Below are 20,434 nucleotides of genomic sequence, written 5' to 3' on the forward strand. Positions count from 1 at the left end.
ACAATTTAATTGTCTGCTTTGCTGTCATTCAGTTGTGGAACAGGTTAATCCATTTAAAGAGATACATTTTCATGAAGAACAGAAAAATGTGTGGTTTTTATTCTGGTTCAAAGAATAAGCTTGACTCCTATCATAAACATCATCTGATAGTCAGCTCCTGCTTTTTAGTTCCTACTATATCAAGACATATTTCTTAAGTAGAAATTATTTTCCAGGAACTGGCTTATAATGGTTTAGCAGCCATGGTGAGCTGCATCTCACCTCTGTTCCTGAAAAAGCTGATTATGAAAGGGAAATACTCAAATAAGTGCTCTTCTCAAAACACTAGATAGCATTCATGTTGAGTTCAAGAGAAAACTAGCAATACTGAGAGAGAATGCCTTAGAAGGTTCTTGTAGAACAGAAAATCCATTTGCTAGTCCACGGATTTAGAAGACTTCAGCAGAGACAAATTCACTGTGGTAGGACTTTTCAATTTTTAAAAAATAACTGTTAGTGCTTAAAGGCCCTTCAGAGAGTGAAACAGCAGAGCCGTCTACTCTACAAAACATTTTCAAGTGGGGAGTTTGTTTATATGCAGAACTTAAAACCAAAAAGGGGAACTTCTGTTTGCAAATATAACTACACAGGATGTGACTGTAGTTTCTCAATAGTCATGTGATCTGCTTTAGGGCTTTTTTTTTTAAACTTTTGGTGGGTTTTTTGTGTGTGGGAGTTTTTTGGGTGTTTTTTGCTTTTTTTTTTCTAAAGACACTGCTGAAGAGCATAATTCAGAAAACTTGGGTGAAATTGCTCTGTTGTCAAAGCTTCACAATGACCTTACTAACAAGCTGGATGTCAGTCCTAACAGCATTTCTTCTCTTACGTAAGTGATCTAATGTATTTCTTTCCCATTCTTTTTGAGAGCTTTTTTCATGAGTTTGGTGGGCTCATTTGTTCCCCAGCCTAATTGTATGTATGCTGTTTAAAACATTCGTTGAGACAGAGGGGTATTTTGCTAAGTTTTCTAGCTAACATTTCCTACTCTGAGTGCTAAGGGATCAGAAGACATAATGAAGTTAAATACCTGCAGCTTTGCAGATGAGATAGCAGAGGTGCTGAGTACCGGTTTTGGCACTGTACAGAAAACAGTACTTTAATAGAGAGTGAGGGAAAAGTTGATCTGTGTGCATGCTAACTGCAAGCCACGTTTGGGCACTGGAGCTCTCCCTTACAGAACTGATGCTTGTGACTCATGCTGCTTCTAATGCTCCCTGCCAGCCCAAATCAGGGTTTTCTCACGACCTGTCTCTTACTTCATGGTTACTCATCTCCACTTTGTGCGAGGAAGAATTGGGGCTCGTGGATCGGAAGTGTGAGCAGGGGTTATGTTAACACTGGGACAATGTGAACTAATGGGGGGAAGGAGGGAGCAGGCAGCAGTTACATGGGCTACTGCCGTCTCCAAGACCTTTGGTAAGGGGGCAGGCACCCTCTGGTGGCAAAAGCCTCGTGTTTTACCTAATGCGCAACTCTCACACTACCCTGCTTCAAGAAGACATTCCTAGAAAATCACCACGTACACAAGGGCAGTTTGCGCGCCCACCGCAAGGCACGCAGAGCTATTCCAGCTGTGTCCACTGAATATCCGCTCCTGCCTCACCTTCTGCAAACAAAGCTATCCCATGTATCTGCAGCACTGCTCTACCCACCCTCAAGGTACACACAGGAATTTGTTGCTCTCATTGGCTGTTTTTGTTGGCCCTTCAAACCCTTCAAACCCTCTGCTACAGACACTTCCAAGACTCCAGAGGAAGATATGGATAACCAAACATTCTTAGAGATACAAAATCAGCCATGCCTGCTCCCTAGCGACTGACCAGTTACGGCTCTGCAATCAAGTGGCACAAGTGCCATTAATATAGTAGCATCTGCTTAGAGCAAAGAGATGCAGACAGGATCTGCAAGGCATGTTCAACAGCAAAAGGCAATAGATCTAAGGAAAATGCCTCTAAGTGTTCACATGAAAAGGTACAGGTAAGGTATATGCCTTAGATGGAGGAGTGTCTCACACAGACTAGAGCTCAACAAATTTCTGTCTCCATGTAAGAATGACTCCTGTCCTCTATTACTAGAGTGAAGGATTTTGACTCTAATCTGAGTTCCAATGAAAGAATTCATTTGCTTGTATGCCAACAGTGCCTATATTACAAAACTTACTTATAGCTAGAAATTTTGCTACACTAAATACCAGGCAAAATACTTTTTTATATATTGGTTTTAGGAATGGTTTCCAGCAGGATAGTTGCCTGTAATCCCTTTGTTGTCATGGTCAGTCCTTACTTGACTCTGGAGTTGCTCAGACATTCCCTGAGAGCCATCTCTTTTTTTCTACCCTGCCTCTGGGTTTCCAAGATATAAGCTTCCTTTCCCATTTGCTTCCCCTAAGACAAAGGGCACTGAGCTGCTGCAATGCCACAGGACCAGGCATTATCTGCTGTAATGATAAGAAATCTGAGCAGGGGGAGGGAAGGAGAAGTCACATGGAAGCAGGAGGCAACAAGCAAAGGGACTGTGGCAAGTGTTCTGTACTGGTAAAGAAGAGGCACACATTTCTGTTTATCACTACAGGTTATGGCTGGGAGTTGTTTACAATGTTTAATCAGGTGGGGAAATGGAGCTATTCTTTCTCCCTGATCTTATGCACAAATTGCATTCTGCACCATTCTCTTTAGTGCACTGACCTCTGGGCTGTGAGCTGACATGTTGCAGGGAGAACAGGATGCCCCTCAGTGTGGCTCAGATGCTGTTTTCTGCTTAGCTCAGCTCTGTGTGCAGCAGGTCTGAGGAGGGCTAAGTCTGTCCAGGGTTACACCACAGACGAGGATCTCCCAGCCCAGTGTATTTATTTGTGGGTCCATCACTTGGTCTGCTTTGGAGGGCATAACCAACCCGGCTACGGACTTCATTTGCAGACAGCAGTAAGAGCTTCCCCAGTGGCAAGCCTGGCTCCAGCACACCTCACCAAGCCTGGATCCTCCTGCAGGCTAACACAGCAGATTCACAGTTACCATTTCTTTGTTGCCCTCACCTCTAACAGAGGACCCACCTAGTCTGCAGTCTCATCTCCAGACTTTGCCAACACATTCACAACAATGTTCCACCCCCAGCTGGAGATGCAGCCCACACATCTCACCAGGGTCCTCCTGGTGCTGCCAGAGCCCCGGGGGCACATCTCTATTATGGTGCCAATTGCACACTGTGTCTGAGCCAGGGACACAGGAGAGGGGAAAGAGCGTCAACCGTCAGTGGCTTCGAAACTCTTTGAAAAATGATCCACAAGTCACTCAAGTACAGATATCAAATTCATCTGGAAGGCTGTGCCACCCAGAAGCAAATGTTCTCCAAGTCCAGAGGGTCTATTCAAGATGTGGGAGTTAGTCTAAACCCCACACACAGAGATAAGGAGCCAGAAAGCCGGCACTAGGACTAGAGCACTGCAGAGTTTAAGGCACCATTTCTACCTGCTCTGAACTGGGAGGGTTGTATACATCGCCAAAAGATCTAAACTGAAGATGAGATCGAGGTCAAATGGGAAAATGTGTATTTGAATTAGTTAATCCACCTCTTTCCACACAAGAAGAAACTGAAACAAACAGAAGACACCTAATAGTCTTCAAAAGCAAACAGTACTTAAGCAGCACCCAGTAAATGATACTAAACCTTAATTAAAACCATATTGAAAGCATGAATTGAAAATATTCCCTTTAGTCTTGTGGGGTTTCAGAGATTTCCCTCCCTTTTAAAAAAGAAACTAATAATTTAATCTCAATATATTAAACTGACCTACATAAAATATTCCATGTAAAATATTATTTCTGCCATAAAACACATAATCTGTCACTGGTTTAATTCCATTAGAAAGCATACATTAAGGTCTATGTATTATGATCATTAGGATAATAAAAGTAATACAATATCACTTTTATTATGTTTGAATTTAAAACATTCTTCATATGAGCACAAAGAATAATTAAGGGGATGGAAGGAAGGTGGTTTTTTTTTAAATTTATATTGAAATAAAATCACAGGCGAGAGCAAAGAGACTGGTTTTTAGTCTGGAAAAACAGAATCTATACTTTTTATACCCACTGTGTAGCCTTAGACCTTTTTTTCTCTTTAAATTCACGTATCTTTATAACTTTGATTTTGGTCATTTAGTATAGCCAGTATGACCATAGATTCTTCAACCCTTCCAACTCCCTCTCTGAGTGTCATGGCGCTTTTGAAGAAAAAACATTTCAGCTTGTATAAAATAAGTTCGCAGACATTTTAATTATGAAGAAAAGTTTGGGGGAAAAAACCCAAACAACTAAGGACTTCCAGCTCTGAATTAGAGTTCCCACAATAAATTAGCTTTTAAACTCCAGTTTTTTTCCAAGGTCTTCTCCAGAGTTTTGAAGCTAGGTTTGTAATTTATGAAAATTTGGGATTAAAAATGTGATTAAGATCAGGAGATAAAAACAGATCTCTTATAAGTCACCCAATATATCAGATTTTTTGGACAAAATCATGGAAGCTCCAGAGCACATGCTCAGCTCAAGAGAGTTTTAGCATTCTGACAAGATGTATATCTGTAAAGATACCAAAATGCTTTGTTTTGAAGAGGGAGGACTATGCTTCAAGTTTAAAAGCAATCATGTTTCTTGCTTCGTTTTTACTGGACAACAAATGAAAGCACACGGCCCCCAAATCCTCAAGTAAATAGAAGTGGAGGAGAGGACCTGGGATTTATGATGTTGGACACCTTAGTAGTCGGAAAACTGGATGCATTTAAGACAGTAAAATTCTGCTGGAGTTTAAGTCAAATGATACTCCCTCACAATTCCCCACTATGGTGGGAATGCCAATGAAAAGACAATGTTGTATGCAAAGTGCTGTATTCCCACCAGGTGCCATATGTACTCTTACCCAGGCATGGATTGCCAAAGAGCAATAGCTGAAGGAGAGAACTTCATGTTCTGCCTGAAGCACTTGCAGGAGACAGAAATTTAGCAGCATGCTGTTTTGAAATGCAGGAGTCATATCTGTCTTTAAAGCCTTCTCATGGTCCAGGCACCTTATGCAGCAACATCTCAGTTACATCATTTGAAGCTACTTGAAAAGACTGGTGGAAATATTCTTGCACACCCATCACTGAAAAAAATATTTGAGTGTACATTTTTATCAATTTCCTATAATAACCAAGCAATGTTAAAACTAAATATGACCTCTCCTTGTTCTCATTTTTAAAAATGTTTAATCTGTTTACTTCATAAAGTATTTTGGAATGCATTATTTTCTTCAAAGCCACACCATTCTGAGGGCCTGCACACTCTGACCATTAGGCAGCACAGCTCAGTGGCTTCTTCAGAGAAGGGAAGGGCCAGGAGATGTCCTCTCATAAACTGGGAACTTGGCATAGAAGTCTCTGACAAGGTTTGCTACCAGCCCATAAAGTTTTCTTGCAAGAGAAAAAGACTCTTTTCTGACAGCAATAAAGCACATTCTGAAGACTGGAATTACTGGCAGGACTGGGATTCGTATTTTCTGGACAAGGGTCCTGGGGTGAGCCATATGCTCACTTGTTAGCATGTCTTACTAGCTTTAGTGCATCTGTAATCCTGTTCTTGTTTTATAGCAACTTCTCTTGCATAGAGATCTCAGGCTCTCAGTGAGGAAACTGTGGAATGGAAACAGTGCTAAGACAACATAAAATTTTGAAACTGTATTTTCTGTTCTGTTCAAAAACTGGAATGTGGTTGCTGCATTTCTAGAGCGCCCTCATTAAACTGACTGATAGCACTGCACTACTTCAGGAAGCCTCAGGTCCTATCTTAAGCTTTATTGGAATCAACTATCCCCTTGGAAATAGCCAGATATGGCATTCTGGTCAATGTCCTAACAGGCTAAAATATTTCCATTCCAGATTTTTGGAGACCAAAGGTATATGCTTCTGGAAATGCAGAGGATGAAATAGGTGAGTTCGTGGTGAGATTTTTGCTTCCAGACAGGAAGTTAGAGGCAAAGTAACAAAATTGAACATCTTTAGATGACATAATGTAATTTTTTTTTGTAGAAGATAAGCATCTGATTGCATATTTGTATTTGCCTAGCACAGTAGAGTCCTGTCACATGACTGATGCTTTAAATTACTTTTAGGTAACGATAATGAGCACAAGGGGGGAGTACAGAGCCTGGAACACAGATCCTGAACACACGCACCTTCCTGCCTGGCATATGAAGGTGGAGTCTGATGCACACACAGTGATGCAAAATCACAACATGGTTTATAGTTTACACTTCAAAATCCCCCTGTTTCCTCCCAGCAAAAACTTGCAGATGTAGAATAGCTGGGCAGGGCAGGAGGCTATGGACTGGGAGGTGGGTATGTGCTTGTGCAGCTACAGGAAGCAAGAAAAGGAGTTTGGCAGGATACAGAGTGGCAAAGGAGCAGGGATGGGGAAGTTTGCTTCAGAGGGGAAAGTAGAGCCCTAGTTCTAAAACTCAGCTGAGACCTGCACACACCAAAGGCTGAAGTTGTTCATTATCATAAAACACTCTTGAGCTCCTTAGTCATGAGTTCACGTGGTTTCATGATATGCAGGGGTTTGAAAGAGCAGACTCAACTCCTCTCAGCTTCCTAGGCTGGCTCAGCATTATCATTTTTTAAAGGATGGATTTAACCTTTGGAAAATTTGTGTCACATCTGAAACAGTAAGACTGCATTTATTACTCAATAGTGTATATTCACTGACTTGTTTTCAATATTTGCAGATTACACATATGTTATTATAGGAGTTACTCTGGGAGCACTTCTAGCAATCGGTTTTGTAGGAGTAGTAATCTGCATGATCAAAACCCAAATATTTGACAGAGTCCTTGGAGGTAAGAAAAAAATACTCCTGTTCCCTTATGCAGAGATCTATCTCTCCTTCTCTTCTGATACAGCAGATCTGAGCTTCCATGTTAGCAATTGTGTATGTGCAACAGCTCTGGTTTTCCTATGAAGAACTATTTTTAAAGTGTCTGATGTGATGGACTGCCTAGAACTGTAGATTCGCATTTCAGTATCATTAATTCTTTACCGTCAAAGGTGTTTCTCATGACATTCTGGGGATGTGCTAGAGCCAAACTCAAAACAGTCAAAATATTAGCAAAGATACAACTCTGAGAAAATGAACATGAGATATTCCAGATGGAAGAATCAAGAAGGGCCTTAGGGAAGTTGCGTGACATGAGTAATATCAGAGAGTTTTGCCTCAGAAAGGATGGCTGTATCTTCACTATCTGTAACTGTGTTCTCCTGATTGCCTCCTTACAACTTCCATGCAGGCCTGTCACCAATCTGTTCCTAGTTTCTTAACTAACCACATTGTCCTATTCTCTCTTTAGAGTCAGATGGCAAAATGGATAGAAGGTAAGAGTCATTGTGTTTTCTGAGGCAGTGTGATACACAAACTGTAAGTTTAACTCCTGTCTCTCTTCATGCATGATGTTTTCCCACAACTGTCATTTGAATGATTGCATGTAACACACATGCAAACCTCTAGAGGACTGGAATATCTAGTGGATCTGTATGGAAAAAGGAAATTTCTTGTAACAGGGTTTTAACATTTCAGAAATACACAAGAAATCCCATAAGATTAAGATTCTTTTTAAAAAGAAAATCCTTCAAACATTTGCTATTTTTTTTTTAGTTTATACTATGTATAATAAGAACAAACACTGGGTAAATGGCTTCATCAAAGGTTACTGTGTCTGGATCTCAGTTCTGAGAATTCCCTTCACTCCAGGCTCTTACAGGTTAAGGTCATGCAGTCATCATTCCTGCTGGAAGAGATGCATCTTCCCCTTCACCTTCCTCCCCCTTACCAAGAAACATGAGGGCCATTTTAGGTTTTGACCATCTGACCGGTTCACCAGCAGAAGGGGCAATGCCAGACTGCTTAGACAATGGCCACTGTGCATCTCCTCCAAGGACAGGCAATGGGGGAGATGTACAGGAGTAGAAACTCTGGACTGCAAGTTGTCTGTCAGCTCCTGGTAATATACAGATGTGGACGCTTTTTGTGTCCCTTTGAGACACTTTATAAGTGCTTATAAAATCCCAAACATTAATTAATCAGCATTCTCATGTACTGAATATAACAGACATACTCAATGATCTCAGAAAAGGCTTTTGGCCTCTCTCAGAGAGCTGGGTAGAAGAATGTCCCCACCACAGCCATTCTTCATAAAGAGAGAACAGCATATGTAAACAGTGAATTGAAGATCAAAGCAATGGCACTCCTTGCAGCAACTACTTCAATATTTTGCCTGTCCAACAGAGAAGGGCCCTAGTCATGAAGCATCTGTTATTTTTCCAGGGAGACACTTTCCCAGTCTAACACAGATAATTTTCACAAAATATTTCCTTTCCGGTAATACACTATTCTCTGACAAGACTTTGACAATTTCTGTATTTTAACCTAAAACAAATTAGGACTATGATAAGGTCAGAAGAACAAACATAGAATACCCAGTAAAATTTATGGTATATTAAGGACAGTATTGAAAGAACAATTAATGGGAAAATCATGATAAAGAGCAAAGCTAGAGCAGAAAAGCCAGAGACCAGAGTCAAGGGAAATGGGAATAAAGGCATGAGAATGACAAAGACAAGAAGAGATACAAAAGGCAGATTTACTGCCTGGGTGAAGTGCAGACGGTATGATCTATCAACTGTTCCACACTGGACTTTCTACCTCCCCTTGCTATTTATTAGGTGTCATATTTTCCTTCAGAGACAGTCTGAACATTTATTATATCATCCTCTGATCTTTCTAGGGGAAATGACTGACTTTGTTATGGCAGCAAAATTTAGTGTCTTTAATGATGACCTTACTTTGACCTCTTTGATGATTCCTTGTCCCAGTCTACATTTAGCATTTGCTAAAAGGTAGAGTGAAGTGTCCAGGTTCATGACAGAATTCTGGTCTTAAGGCTGGAAGTGTGACACAACATAAAAACATTTAACCTTAGAGTCGCTGACACTGACCAGTGAGAGAAGCTCTAATTTCACCATGTTTTGGGGCAAAACTACTTGTGTTAAAGATGACATTTTTATGGTTAAGTAGAAAACAATTAGAAATCCACCATTACGTCTTTATCACTTGTATTTTTCAATTCTGCTGTAGTAGTGAGTAATTTACTAAAAATCTTTTCTCATTCACTGACAGGTCACTAAGGGTTTTATAATGCAGGTATTAATCTGTGAAAACAGTATAGCCTTCTACTGGTCTTGAGGAAACCTCTGAGAGTAAAAATACTATCAGAGCCACAGTAAACGCCCCTATAAACTAATCTGTAGCAGGATTAGTGAAATGCAGATATCCTCAAGCCGGCATCAATTTTTAGCAAGGGAGTACATATGGTGCTTTGTTTTATAAACAAAGCTACACTTTTCCACAACTCAGTTGATTCACATAGAATCAAAAGGAAATGCAGCATACAGTATTTGATGTACTTTTTTATCTTTCCTCCTAACCTTATTCAGGGCAGGGCCTTTCCAGATTGTAGAGTTTGTGCTGACATGTTAAACTGGCCTATGTCTAATGGAAATATCTTAAAGGTTGGAACTGGACCTTCATAGCAAAAGTAATATCTGAAGTATCTGGTAGCCTTCCATAGGACTCACACATGTTGGCATGTCGTCATTGTAGGACCACCTATGATCAAAAGAAGGGGGTTATATGCCATGTTTTGGATTGTAACATTCTTCATCTGACTAGTTGAGGTTGTATATCTCTGAAAGGAGATGTATGTGACATGGCCATTCTTAAAAATGGCAACAGAAAAAAAAATCCCCAAAACACCACAAACACAAAGATGCCACAATTCCTCCCAATTTATTCCCTGAGAAGGGCATTGTAATATTATTCATGCTGAGTACTTGCACTGTAAGTGCTACAAGTATTATAAATACTGAGGAGACTCCTCAAGAAAATCCAAGCTGTATGTTCATTTTTATTTATGGTTATTTTTCCCCATATGTCATAGTTTCCCATTCATTCAGGTCACCAGAGAGACGTATGGTAATTAGGTCTAAGTCGATTTTAGCTACTTGCTTCAGTTCCCTAGGGAATTCATGGAATTTTTAGACCAGTAGCTAGTCCTAGAAAACCCTTTGCTAGAGTAAAGTCCATTTTCTGAAATCATCTAGTTCTAGATTTATTCCAACCAACCAAATAGCCATCCAAAATCCTTCAGGGATACAGGCAACCTGAAACTCTCAGTGTTAATCAAGACACCACCCCTTTAGAATTGGAGAGGAGAACTGCCATATCTTCTACAGACAACTTCATTTTCTGCTTGACTAGTGATGATTATTAATGTCGGTTCAGGAAAAAAACTTAATCCAACTGATAGAACACTCAACCAAATCCATCTTCAGTCAAATGGTGTTTAAAATTTCACATCATCATTTCCATAAGTACCTTAAGCCACTCAATAGTTTCCTTTGCTGGGAAATATTCTGTGTAGGTATCACCCAGTACAGTACTTTCGTAGTCGATGGAGTTGCTCAGCCTTGTACCAGCTGAAGGCCTTAATGCAGACAATCATCATCTATGTTAGAACCCCAAGTAGATGGTACTGAACTTAACCAACACATTTAAAGAACAGATTTCCACTAAAATCAGGAGGGATTTGGATGCGTTTCCAATAGTTTCCCAGCTACTTCAAACATAAATGTTTCTACACTCACTGACACTGACAGCTCACTGTGATATAATTAACAGCATTACCACTTTAGTTAGTCAGGTATATTACATTAAGATTTAAACAATCAATTCACAATGGTATGCCCTTAAACTCAATGGCATATTTACTAACACTTGAGAAGAGAAAGGCTTGAGGCAAGCTTCTGTCAACCAACAGAACAGTAATTTAGAAGTCAACTGACAATTATTTAACATCCTCTTTTTTAATTAATAGCTCATGTCAGTATCAAATGCCATCTTGGTGTAAGCTTGGTAAATTATAATGCCTAAAAATTTCATGCAAGTTTAATGTATTCATAAAAATGTCTGGGCACTTTTAATGCTAGCAATATTTTGAGTTAACTACAGTACATGGCAGCCAGATTTATTTTGACAGGAGACAAAGAAAGAGGCATACAGAGACAAGAAGAGTGGTGAGATAAGAGAATGTTTACTAAAAGGGAAAAGGTACATATTTTAACATGCTGCAAATGAATCTGTTGTCAACACATCCTGGGAAACAGCACACACCAAAACACTCCATGCAACTCACTGGGTCAGTAGGAGATCAGGTTTTAAATGCAGTGCACAAGTTAATTCTGATGTTTGATGGAAGAGTAGAGGGGCTTGGGAGCTGCTTGCCAAATGTATCGGTGATTTCCTTACCCAAAGGCACACCTAGATGTTCTCTTGTGTTTTCCGTCTTGGCTTCTGAGGGACTGACTTCTCTGTCCTTTGCTAGGCTGTGCTTGAGAAACACAAGCTACTTTTGAGAACTGTAGCATTCTTTAGGCGAATAGAGGAGGTCTTGGAATGTTACCACACCTTGAAAGCCTCCAGTCCACTTTAAAAAACTTTAAAAACAGGGTCATGAATTTCATAGGAGACAAAATCATCCACTTTGAAAATATAAACATCAGAGTTGGATGACAAGGCAAGGACTAGGTTTAGATAATCATAAGCAGGCTTGGATGTTGAGCAGCAGTTTCTTCCAACTAGCAGAATTGTCACAGCCTAAACAACTGAACTAAGAGTTTTTCCTGGCATTTTGTCATGTTCAGGTCCATATCCTGACATGCAGAGAGAAGTGAACAAGATCTGATCTAAAAATTTAATGTATTTTAAACAGGTTTAAAGTCAGATAGAAAGTGAAATGTTTTGTTTTAGAGATGAGAGTTCTTTTTGATCCAAACTGTGCAACTTGATCTGTAACACTGAATTGCAGAATGCATCATTTAACAAACAGGAAGCCAAAAACATAGGCATGAGTCATATAGCTGATACTATCACCTGCAAAAGGGAGACACAACCTGTCTAGTCACCAGAATTTGAGCCCACAAATAAACTTAACTAGAGATCTACTTTTGATGCTAGAGTGGGTACTTGAGAAAGCCACAAGTGGGAGCCTTTTGGAAAGTGGTCCCAAAATTTATAAATCAGAATCCATAAGTAAATACAAATTGGAAAAAAAATATCTTGGCCTTGTCTGAAAATGTCACTGGAAGAGTGGTGCACAAGAAACAAGGGTCAAGATGGAGAAGACAGGTTTCACAGGATGCTGGGCACTGAAACGTGCTGCAGCGACCCACATACCCTGTCAGCTATTCACATGTAACACTATACATTCAGCCTGCAGCCAGGCAGCAATACTGTCTCAGCTGCTCCACTATCCACTGAAATCATATCTGCTTAAGAGAGAAGCACATACTGCTGCTCTACTATAGATGAGTTCATTGGCAAAAGTACTTGAAATAGCTCAATGACAAAAATAAACCAGCAAAGGAATTATCTTTATCCAGTTCCCAATCCAAGCAACTATGATATCTTCTCCACAGATGATTTTTATACAAAGAAAGCAGAAAACAGAGACTAGTATTTCTTGTTGTAAGCAAGTACTACAGCAACTTCTATGAATTTTAATTACTTTTCAATGAAGTAATTCCCTTCTGTAGAAATATGTCAAACTTGAAGACAGACATTTCCCTTGCACTGACCTGACTTCAGGAGGACTGTTCCCAGCAGTAAAGTATCTCACTTTTCAGCCTGGAGATACCTGGGATGATACTAGTTCATTCTCTATATTTCATCCAAGCTGTGCTATTCTTGCTAAGACCCCCATTAAAAAGTTAACATAGGATTTGTTTGGACACCTTTGCAGAGGGAGATGAAATCAATGACCTATTACACACAATATGCCACCACTGAATTGGCTGTCACTACAAAGCACTAACAAGCATTACCAACTGCAGATGAACAGCACACCTTTTTCTTCCTGAGGTATCTCATATTTCTGCATTAGCAACAGAGCCTGGAACAGATCAAATCCTCCAAGATGCTTTTCAAACAGCAAACATAAACAAGAGCTTCAGCTGTCAGGAACCAGACTTGCCAGAAAGACACCTAGCAGAAGGCAGCTCACACTGCAGTGTGGATGAACCTCCTAGGCACAAGAACCACTTCAAAATAGTTTCACAAAAACAGACCCCAGTGGATCTGCCCTGGACCACCAGTTACCTCTGTTTCCTAACTCAGCTTAGTTTTCTTTTTGCTGTGTACATCCATGGCATTTCTGCCATAGAAAGAAAACATTGTCAGGTCTGGAAAGAGCAAGGTTCAGCAGATGGATATAGAAAAGCAGAGAAGAAAAAGCATCAGATAACATACCAAAGAACTTAGAATTCTATCCAGCTTTCACCTGCCTACTGATCACTGCAGCTAATGGAAATGGCAGAGCTCTGTTGCATCCTAGTCCATCTATTGTCTTATCTTCATCCTGACTCTTTTTCGCAGTGCCCCCTGAATTTTCTTCACCCTCTATCTTCTAGCCTGAAGGTGTCTGTTTCTTCCCTCATAGAGGACTAGAAATGGCATTGCTTACACAATACAAAGTATGCCACAGCTTCCCCCATACCCTGCAAACTACTGCTCTTGGAGAGACTAACTGCTTCCTTGTCCTTGTTTAGGGATGTCTGAATGCACCCTTTGGCCCTGAGTCTTCATCTTCCACAGTTCCATTCATGTGTGCCCCAAATATCTTCTGGACTTAGGGAGGAAACACAACCAAGTTTCAGTGCTCATTTCTTCCTTACAGGAGCTGTGAACAGTTCAAAGTAGCTTTCTCATGGATGGACATAAAGCATTTGCATCAACAGAAGTGAAGCATGCCCCCCTGTTCTCTCTAAATTCCCAGTAATCCACACAATTTCCTGGATTTCTTAAGTAATTCTCAACTTCTTAGAGCCACTGAGTTGCCTACATCTATCTTTCCCCTCTTAAAACAAGCCTCTTTTTTCCTTTTCCCATTCCAAGAATATTCCTTTTAAACTATGAAGTCAGTTTCATCTTCTTGAATCTGTAGCAGATGGGGTTAAGGACCTGAATGGATTCCCTTAACTTCCCTCAGCTATTCTCTAAGATCTCAGCAGAAATGGCTGTCTCAACTCCTTGCACACACACATTTGCATAACCAAAATGTCAATACCCATTCTTTGTTGAGGCAATAGTCACCAGTGACTAAAGCAATAAACTGGCTTTTCTACCTAGTTCTGTCTCTGTCTTGTCTAGCTGAATTTGTTCTTCTGAACAACCTTGGACAAGTCACAGGTTCAGGTTACCCTTTCCATAAAATGAAATTAATCTTTATATCACATACTTCAAAATCAAGGACACTAAGCTTTGCACTACATGGAGGACAGCAGGCTTTAAAAAGCAGCACTAAGACACTCTGTAGGCACTTTCAGGTTCTCAGCTCCTCTTAGCACCATTCCTGAATTGAGGGAATACTTTGTATACAGACACAGACACTGAGAGACAGTTGTATATATACACATACCTATGACCCAAACTGTTAGGGTGAGATTAAGTCATTAAACACGTTTCCAGGATACAGCATACTTCACTGATGCCAGCTACCAGCCTGATGGGCAGAGCCACACTTCTGGCTATTTTTTGCTACTCCCTGGCCACCCTCCACATTCCCTGGGAGGGCATCTGGCCTAGAACGCCTGTGCTCCCTTCGGATCTAGAGGCTGCCTTTGTGGTTGACCTTTTCACAGCTGCCAAACAGGGAGGAATCCTTACTCCTTCCTATCCCTCTGCACAACTGTTTGAGGCTAGTCTTGAGTAGCTCTGAATAATTTGATTGTAAGAGTTGGTGCCAAACCTGCTGAGTCAGGAGAATGCTTTCCTGGTAATATTCGGACACCTGTCAGAGGCAATTCCTTCCACAGCCGTCGTGGTCTCTGCTGGCTAACTTGCTGGTGCAACTGATGCCATCAATAAATGAGTAATTCTACCTTTCCCTGGAGCTGCTGCAAGTCTGGATTAAAAAAAAAAAGGCAGAAATGTTTCTGGAAGGGCACCCTCTTCACTCCTGTCAACAGGCACCCAGGATAACTCAAATACTAGATGCCACCAAGCAAAGAGCCTCCTCTCTGGCAGCACCCATCTGCCAGTCAGACTGAGTAGCTTTGTGTTGACTAGGGCTTGTCAGAGAGGTGACAACATAGGATTACCTAGGAATGAAAGCTGCTATGATAGCTAAAGGACAGTTTAGAACCAAACCAAAACAAGGCCTCTTGATGCAAGAGACTCAGAATGCCATAGGTCTTAGTCAGAAAAGAACAGCATCAAGTCAGAGTTCCTGTATATTCCAGGTCACAGATTTTCCTGTATTACATTGAATTTCTGCACACAAGTTCACTCTAAACTTATGAAAAAGGAATCACTTATTTCAAATGAACTCCTAGGAGCCTTTTTCAGTAACATATAAAAAAAAATAGGATCATTTATAGATAATTTTTTAAAATCATGCGTATAGCCTGTCAGATAATTTTATTTCAGTTCCCCCATCTCTTACTTTCCAAGGGTTCTGCCTTGAACAACCTGTACTAAGTATCAGCACAGCTATTTGTTTTTCTTCTAATGGTTGCATATAGTCATCCACTATCCATATTCCATGTGCACTTTGCAGACTGGTGTCAGAGAACAAATAGCAACGTGAAAGAAATTAGTATCACAAAGTGATGCTGACTTCTGCCTTGTAGGCTGCAAGTGTTGGGGATCCATGGAGTATTTCTCAGCAGTTCACAGAAGTTTATTAAAGGCTTTTCTTGTCGGTTTAAATGGGGTTTAAAGACAGTTTATGGAGGCCCACAGCTTCAATGGAAAATTCATATGGTCTTGTAAAGAATAAAAACAGAGAAGCATTGCCTGAAAAGTAATTAAGTTATTTCTTGTGTGTGTATGTGCATTAAAACAACACCTGGACCACTCCCAAATCTGATCTACTACACAGACATTGAAACACTTGTGCTGGCACAGGAGACGTGAAGGCTGGAGCTGGATGCTGGAGACAAGTGCTGAAGAATAACTACCCCTTTAGGCAAAAACATGCATTTTAAAGTCCTTGTGAACTGGGTCCTTTGAATGAGCTTCCATGACTCTCTGGAGGAGAGCAAAGCATGGGATAAATGGAATGTTCCATCTCTAGAAAAAGGCCTGCTTCACTTCCCCCTCTTTCCCAGCACAGCTGTGTGTTCTGGTCAGGCAGTCACACATGTCCACTGCCTCAGGGAACTGGCCCTGCCAAAAATCAACGTGACAGAACATGAAAATAATTTTCAGAGATATTAGGCTGTTCAAGGACTTCTGGCACAAGGGAAGTGGTAAAGTATTACAGCTGAGGTGCTGGAGAAGGCTGGACTGAGCTTTCCTGCAGCAGCTGGCATTGTCAACAGCAGGAAGGTTGCCTGAGAGCATCAACGAGAAAGCCGCTATCTTTAGGTGATTTACTGATTGCATTGGGCTACATGGAGAAGAGCATTGGCCTCCCAACCAGTCTCTTTGCTCTTCTTATATGCAGAGAATTGAATTACTTAGGATTAGGCCACTTAGGCAATCACTTAGGAGTGGTGCTGAAAGACAATGCCCTTCCTAGCAGTTCCCTGCCAGCTTCTTCTCCTTTGGGACAGGGAGGGGAAGGAGTCAAATGAGCATCCCTGAGCCTAATACATTGCTTATTCACCACAGCTAGCTTAATTCACTTTCTGTTCTGTATGAATCTGTTATTAGAAGAGGGAAAAATATTGTGGGGTTTTTTTTAATGGCTACAGATCAAGACAGATAGAAATTTGTGTAGCAGTTAACAGGCTTAAATCTGTTATTTTGTGTGAAGAAATTTTTGACAAGTTCATAAGCACAGCCTGTGTCACGTCCCTTGATTGCGTTTTGAAATCCCTCGCCTTTCTGGGAAAGAGCTGCCACAAACTGGAACAAGCTGAAATATATTGCTGCGTAATTGTTACTTCCTGGGTAATGTCAGAGCTGTGTCACCAAAAGAAATTCCTTGTGTCTGTGAAGTGCCAGATAAAGGAGAGCTGAGACAACACCAAGGTACCTCCAGTGTGATTACCAGGCTGCAGGCAAGCAGGCAGGTATGGGTGAGTCTGTCCTTGCACTTCAGCAGATACCTTCCCTGGATGCCTTGGAAGCTCCCAGAGGACTTGACAAAGCAGGCAGAATGAGAACTTAGCTGTGAAAGTGCTGCAGGAGAGTGCCACCTTAGAGAACTCTGCTGACTCACCCCAGCCCCAAATTGGAGAAAGAAATAAGGGAACAAATGAAGCAGAACAGAAAAAGTACCTCTGATTCCAGCCTATCCATGTCCTACTACAGAGTTTCCCATGGACTGTATGCCCAGTTCAATTCATAACCTTACAGATACTAACAGTTAGGGTAGTGAATTTCACATGAACAGAAAATTTTGGCACAGCTTTCTAAAAGACATTTGTGACAAAGTTTCTCTCAGAGAAGGAAAAAAGACTGAGGTGAATTATGTGAAACATGTCCCTGCCCACCAAATCTCCTGTGACATCTTTCATTAGCAAAGACACCAGAAAATGCTTAAGTAGTATTTGAAGGAGCGGGACTATGGTGAATTCCACTTCCCTGTGGAGTCATGAGATCTAATATAAACAGGTTGAGGGCTTCAAGACAAGATCTTATTCCCAAGCACTGACACTAGATGGAGTAAAACTGAATAAAAAAATAAGAGCATTGAAGAAAAGAGAAAAAGTTCCTGCAATTCCCCAACTCCTAATGTGATGCTCGTTTGAATTCTCAGCTTTGATTAGTGCTGTGAAAGTCACAATTAATATTTCACTCTATACTTTGCAGGTCAAACATGGGATCAAGCCAAAACAGGTATGTTCTGGGGGAAGGAGGTGCTGATCCACAGGGAAGTGTAGTGACAGTGCTAGGCAGACACATAGAAGCTGTAGAGTCACATCCACACAGGTAAAGGTCGCACAGCAATAAAGCCTGTGGGGTTACCCTAAGCTCCTACTGACAGACCGGATCTGCTGCACACTCTGTATGGCCTAAGGCCAGTCATTTAACTACTCTGTACTCCAGCTTCCCACTTGTATACCTGGAATACCTTAACATAAGGCCCAGGCCTATTGTAAGGCTGCCTGCCCTATGCAACTGCAATGCAGCTGCCTCCACATTAGCAGGTACTCCAAGTATTAAGTTCCCAGAAAGATGCAGGCACAATAGGGATTCAGGAGCTGCTCAGCTGCTCCCCACTCTTGTGGCAAGGCAATACTGGGAAGCACCTCAAATGACGAAAGTCCAGTGTCTGCAATACAGGGAGCAGTTCTTGCAGTAGGATGCTGCCCTAAAATGCATTGCTTGCTGCTAGTGGATTCCTACCTGGCAGTGGCGTGGGCATCTGAAAGTCACCACAACAGACACAATCATGCATTTGCTCTGTTAATTCACTTAGGAAAAAACAGATACCTCCAAGGGCACAAAGAAACATCTAGCAAAGGAAAAGCTAAGTGAAAGGAACTTCATGAATGTACTTCCAGCAGCTGCATTAATAATTTTCTAGAATTCCTGTGATTTTAACCTGAGCATCTCCCCGCACAGTTTTTACAGTAATGTTATGGATTGTCCCAGGTAAAACCAAAGCCAGAGAGTTACTGTTAACCTGTGATTTTTCTTTCTTTTCAGAGATGACATCCGTGTACCAGAAAACCCAAGTGCAAGAGATCAATAACCCTTTTGCAATCAACAGTTACCTGGTCCAAGAATCAATAGAAGTCTCTTGTGCACAGGCAGGAATCTTACCAAAACCAATTCCTTTCTTTGTTCTTTAGTTGAAAGCCTGATTGATTGATTACTGGAAGAGCTTGTAGTGCATGCTGACTTCAATCCCTTGCACCCAAAAAGCCTGCAATCCCCAACAGCATGTATATGAAGAAAATATATGAGGAAAATAAAAACAGATCCTGTTTGTCTGTGATAAGTATATGTTTGATTTCTAAATCAGTTAAATACAGGCTAATCAAAAGGGTAGCAATATAATTCAGTAGCAGAATTCATGATCAAACCCATAGTTCGAGATAGGTAAATAATGCCTGCAGCAACTTGGAAAATCATTCATTTGAGGTTGAAGCAACACAAGGATTCTCAAATTTTTCAAGAAATAAATGATTTGTATTTTCAGCCATTTTAAAGTTTTATCTTTTTTAGGCTTAGGACTGATGTCTTTTGTCTCTAGGCGGTAGTGCTGATTTCAACCATTTAAAATGTATTACAATCAATTAAAATTAAAAATTCCTTTTTGAAATAATGTTTTTCATGTTTTGTTGACATTTCATGTACAAACAAGCTAATCTCACATTTCCAGAATTCACCCAACCCTATTGTTTTAGGATAAGACAATGCATTAGAATTTGTGAATAATTTCAGTCTCCTAGCACCTTCATTCTTGTTCAAGCCTTATATATTCCAATGGACTTGATTGCATCAAAATTGCTTGCCAATTACAAGATTCTTACAGTCAGAGTGACAAAAAGAAAATTAGAGTTTTATCTCAGAACATTTAGAATAGTTTCAATAATTTTAAATAGTTTAAATCCAAGTTACTTTGTAAACATTTCCCAACTTTTATCAAATCTCTGAGCCTGCAGCTTTGTTTTCATTTCAGAAAGTAATGCCATAGATTCTACTCTGTTTAATCCTCTTATTTCAAGAATGCTGTATATACTATATTTTCATCACAAGGTGCAAGAAAAGCAGAAAGATTTTTGTATTTCAAGCCAGACTTTCCTTTCAGCTTGTGAAGACAGGGCAGTAGATCTCAGCTGTAGAAGCTCTGGGAGCCCTTGGCCAGCAGCAATGCCATGCTAGGTATCCTCTGCTATTCCTACAGCTCCTCTCGGGAAACCTGGCAGGACTTAAAGGCTTGGGAGCCTCAGGTAGACAACATACACAACATTAAGTTATGTCCCAGTTTCACAAACAGAACTGTTACGTTGTGGCATTACAGGATGACTCAAAAAATGATGTTATGCTATTTTATTGCAACCTACAAATAATCATTAGCCAGATCCAAAGACCACAAATTGTAAATAAATTGCATCTTCATAAACTTTTAGCTCAGGCCAATGTCTACAGACATGGACTTGTAAAATCTCTCATCTAATATGCATTCTTAATTTTTATACCCCTATCTGCTCTCAGTTATGCCAAGTGGCAGATTATTCCAGTTCTTCACTAATACAATAGAAGTAATCCAACTGAAAAAAAAAAAAAAAGAGGCAATTATAAGGCTGAAGTCCAGCCTAGAAGTCCTGTGTATTGTTAAAAAATATCTCTCAAAAGAT

The 20,434-nt window shown here is 40.5% G+C and overlaps 1 protein-coding gene across 1 annotated transcript; it reads left to right on the forward strand.

Moving 5' to 3' along the window:
• Positions 1 to 714: 714 nt before the first annotated feature.
• Positions 715 to 19,804, forward strand: TMEM273 (transmembrane protein 273). The gene is made up of 6 exons (XM_071564179.1): positions 715 to 865; positions 5,948 to 5,998; positions 6,796 to 6,906; positions 7,414 to 7,438; positions 17,937 to 17,963; positions 18,777 to 19,804. The coding sequence occupies exons 1-6, from the start codon at positions 814 to 816 to the stop codon at positions 18,820 to 18,822; spliced, it is 312 nt and encodes a 103-aa protein (XP_071420280.1). The 5' UTR covers positions 715 to 813; the 3' UTR covers positions 18,823 to 19,804.
• Positions 19,805 to 20,434: the final 630 nt, after the last annotated feature.

The sequence above is a fragment of the Pithys albifrons genome, chromosome 9 (genome assembly GCF_047495875.1).
Source record: "Pithys albifrons albifrons isolate INPA30051 chromosome 9, PitAlb_v1, whole genome shotgun sequence".
NCBI lineage: Eukaryota > Metazoa > Chordata > Aves > Passeriformes > Thamnophilidae > Pithys > Pithys albifrons.

Excerpts from the sequence above, each read along its gene's own strand:
- TMEM273 (XM_071564179.1), top strand. The coding sequence starts at position 814 with ATGACCTTACTAACAAGCTGGATGTCAGTCCTAACAGCATTTCTTCTC. Across the intron at positions 6,907-7,413 it reads ATTTGACAGAGTCCTTGGAG|AGTCAGATGGCAAAATGGAT; the intron begins GTAAGAAAAAAA and ends TTCTCTCTTTAG. Across the intron at positions 7,439-17,936 it reads GATGGCAAAATGGATAGAAG|GTCAAACATGGGATCAAGCC; the intron begins GTAAGAGTCATT and ends TATACTTTGCAG.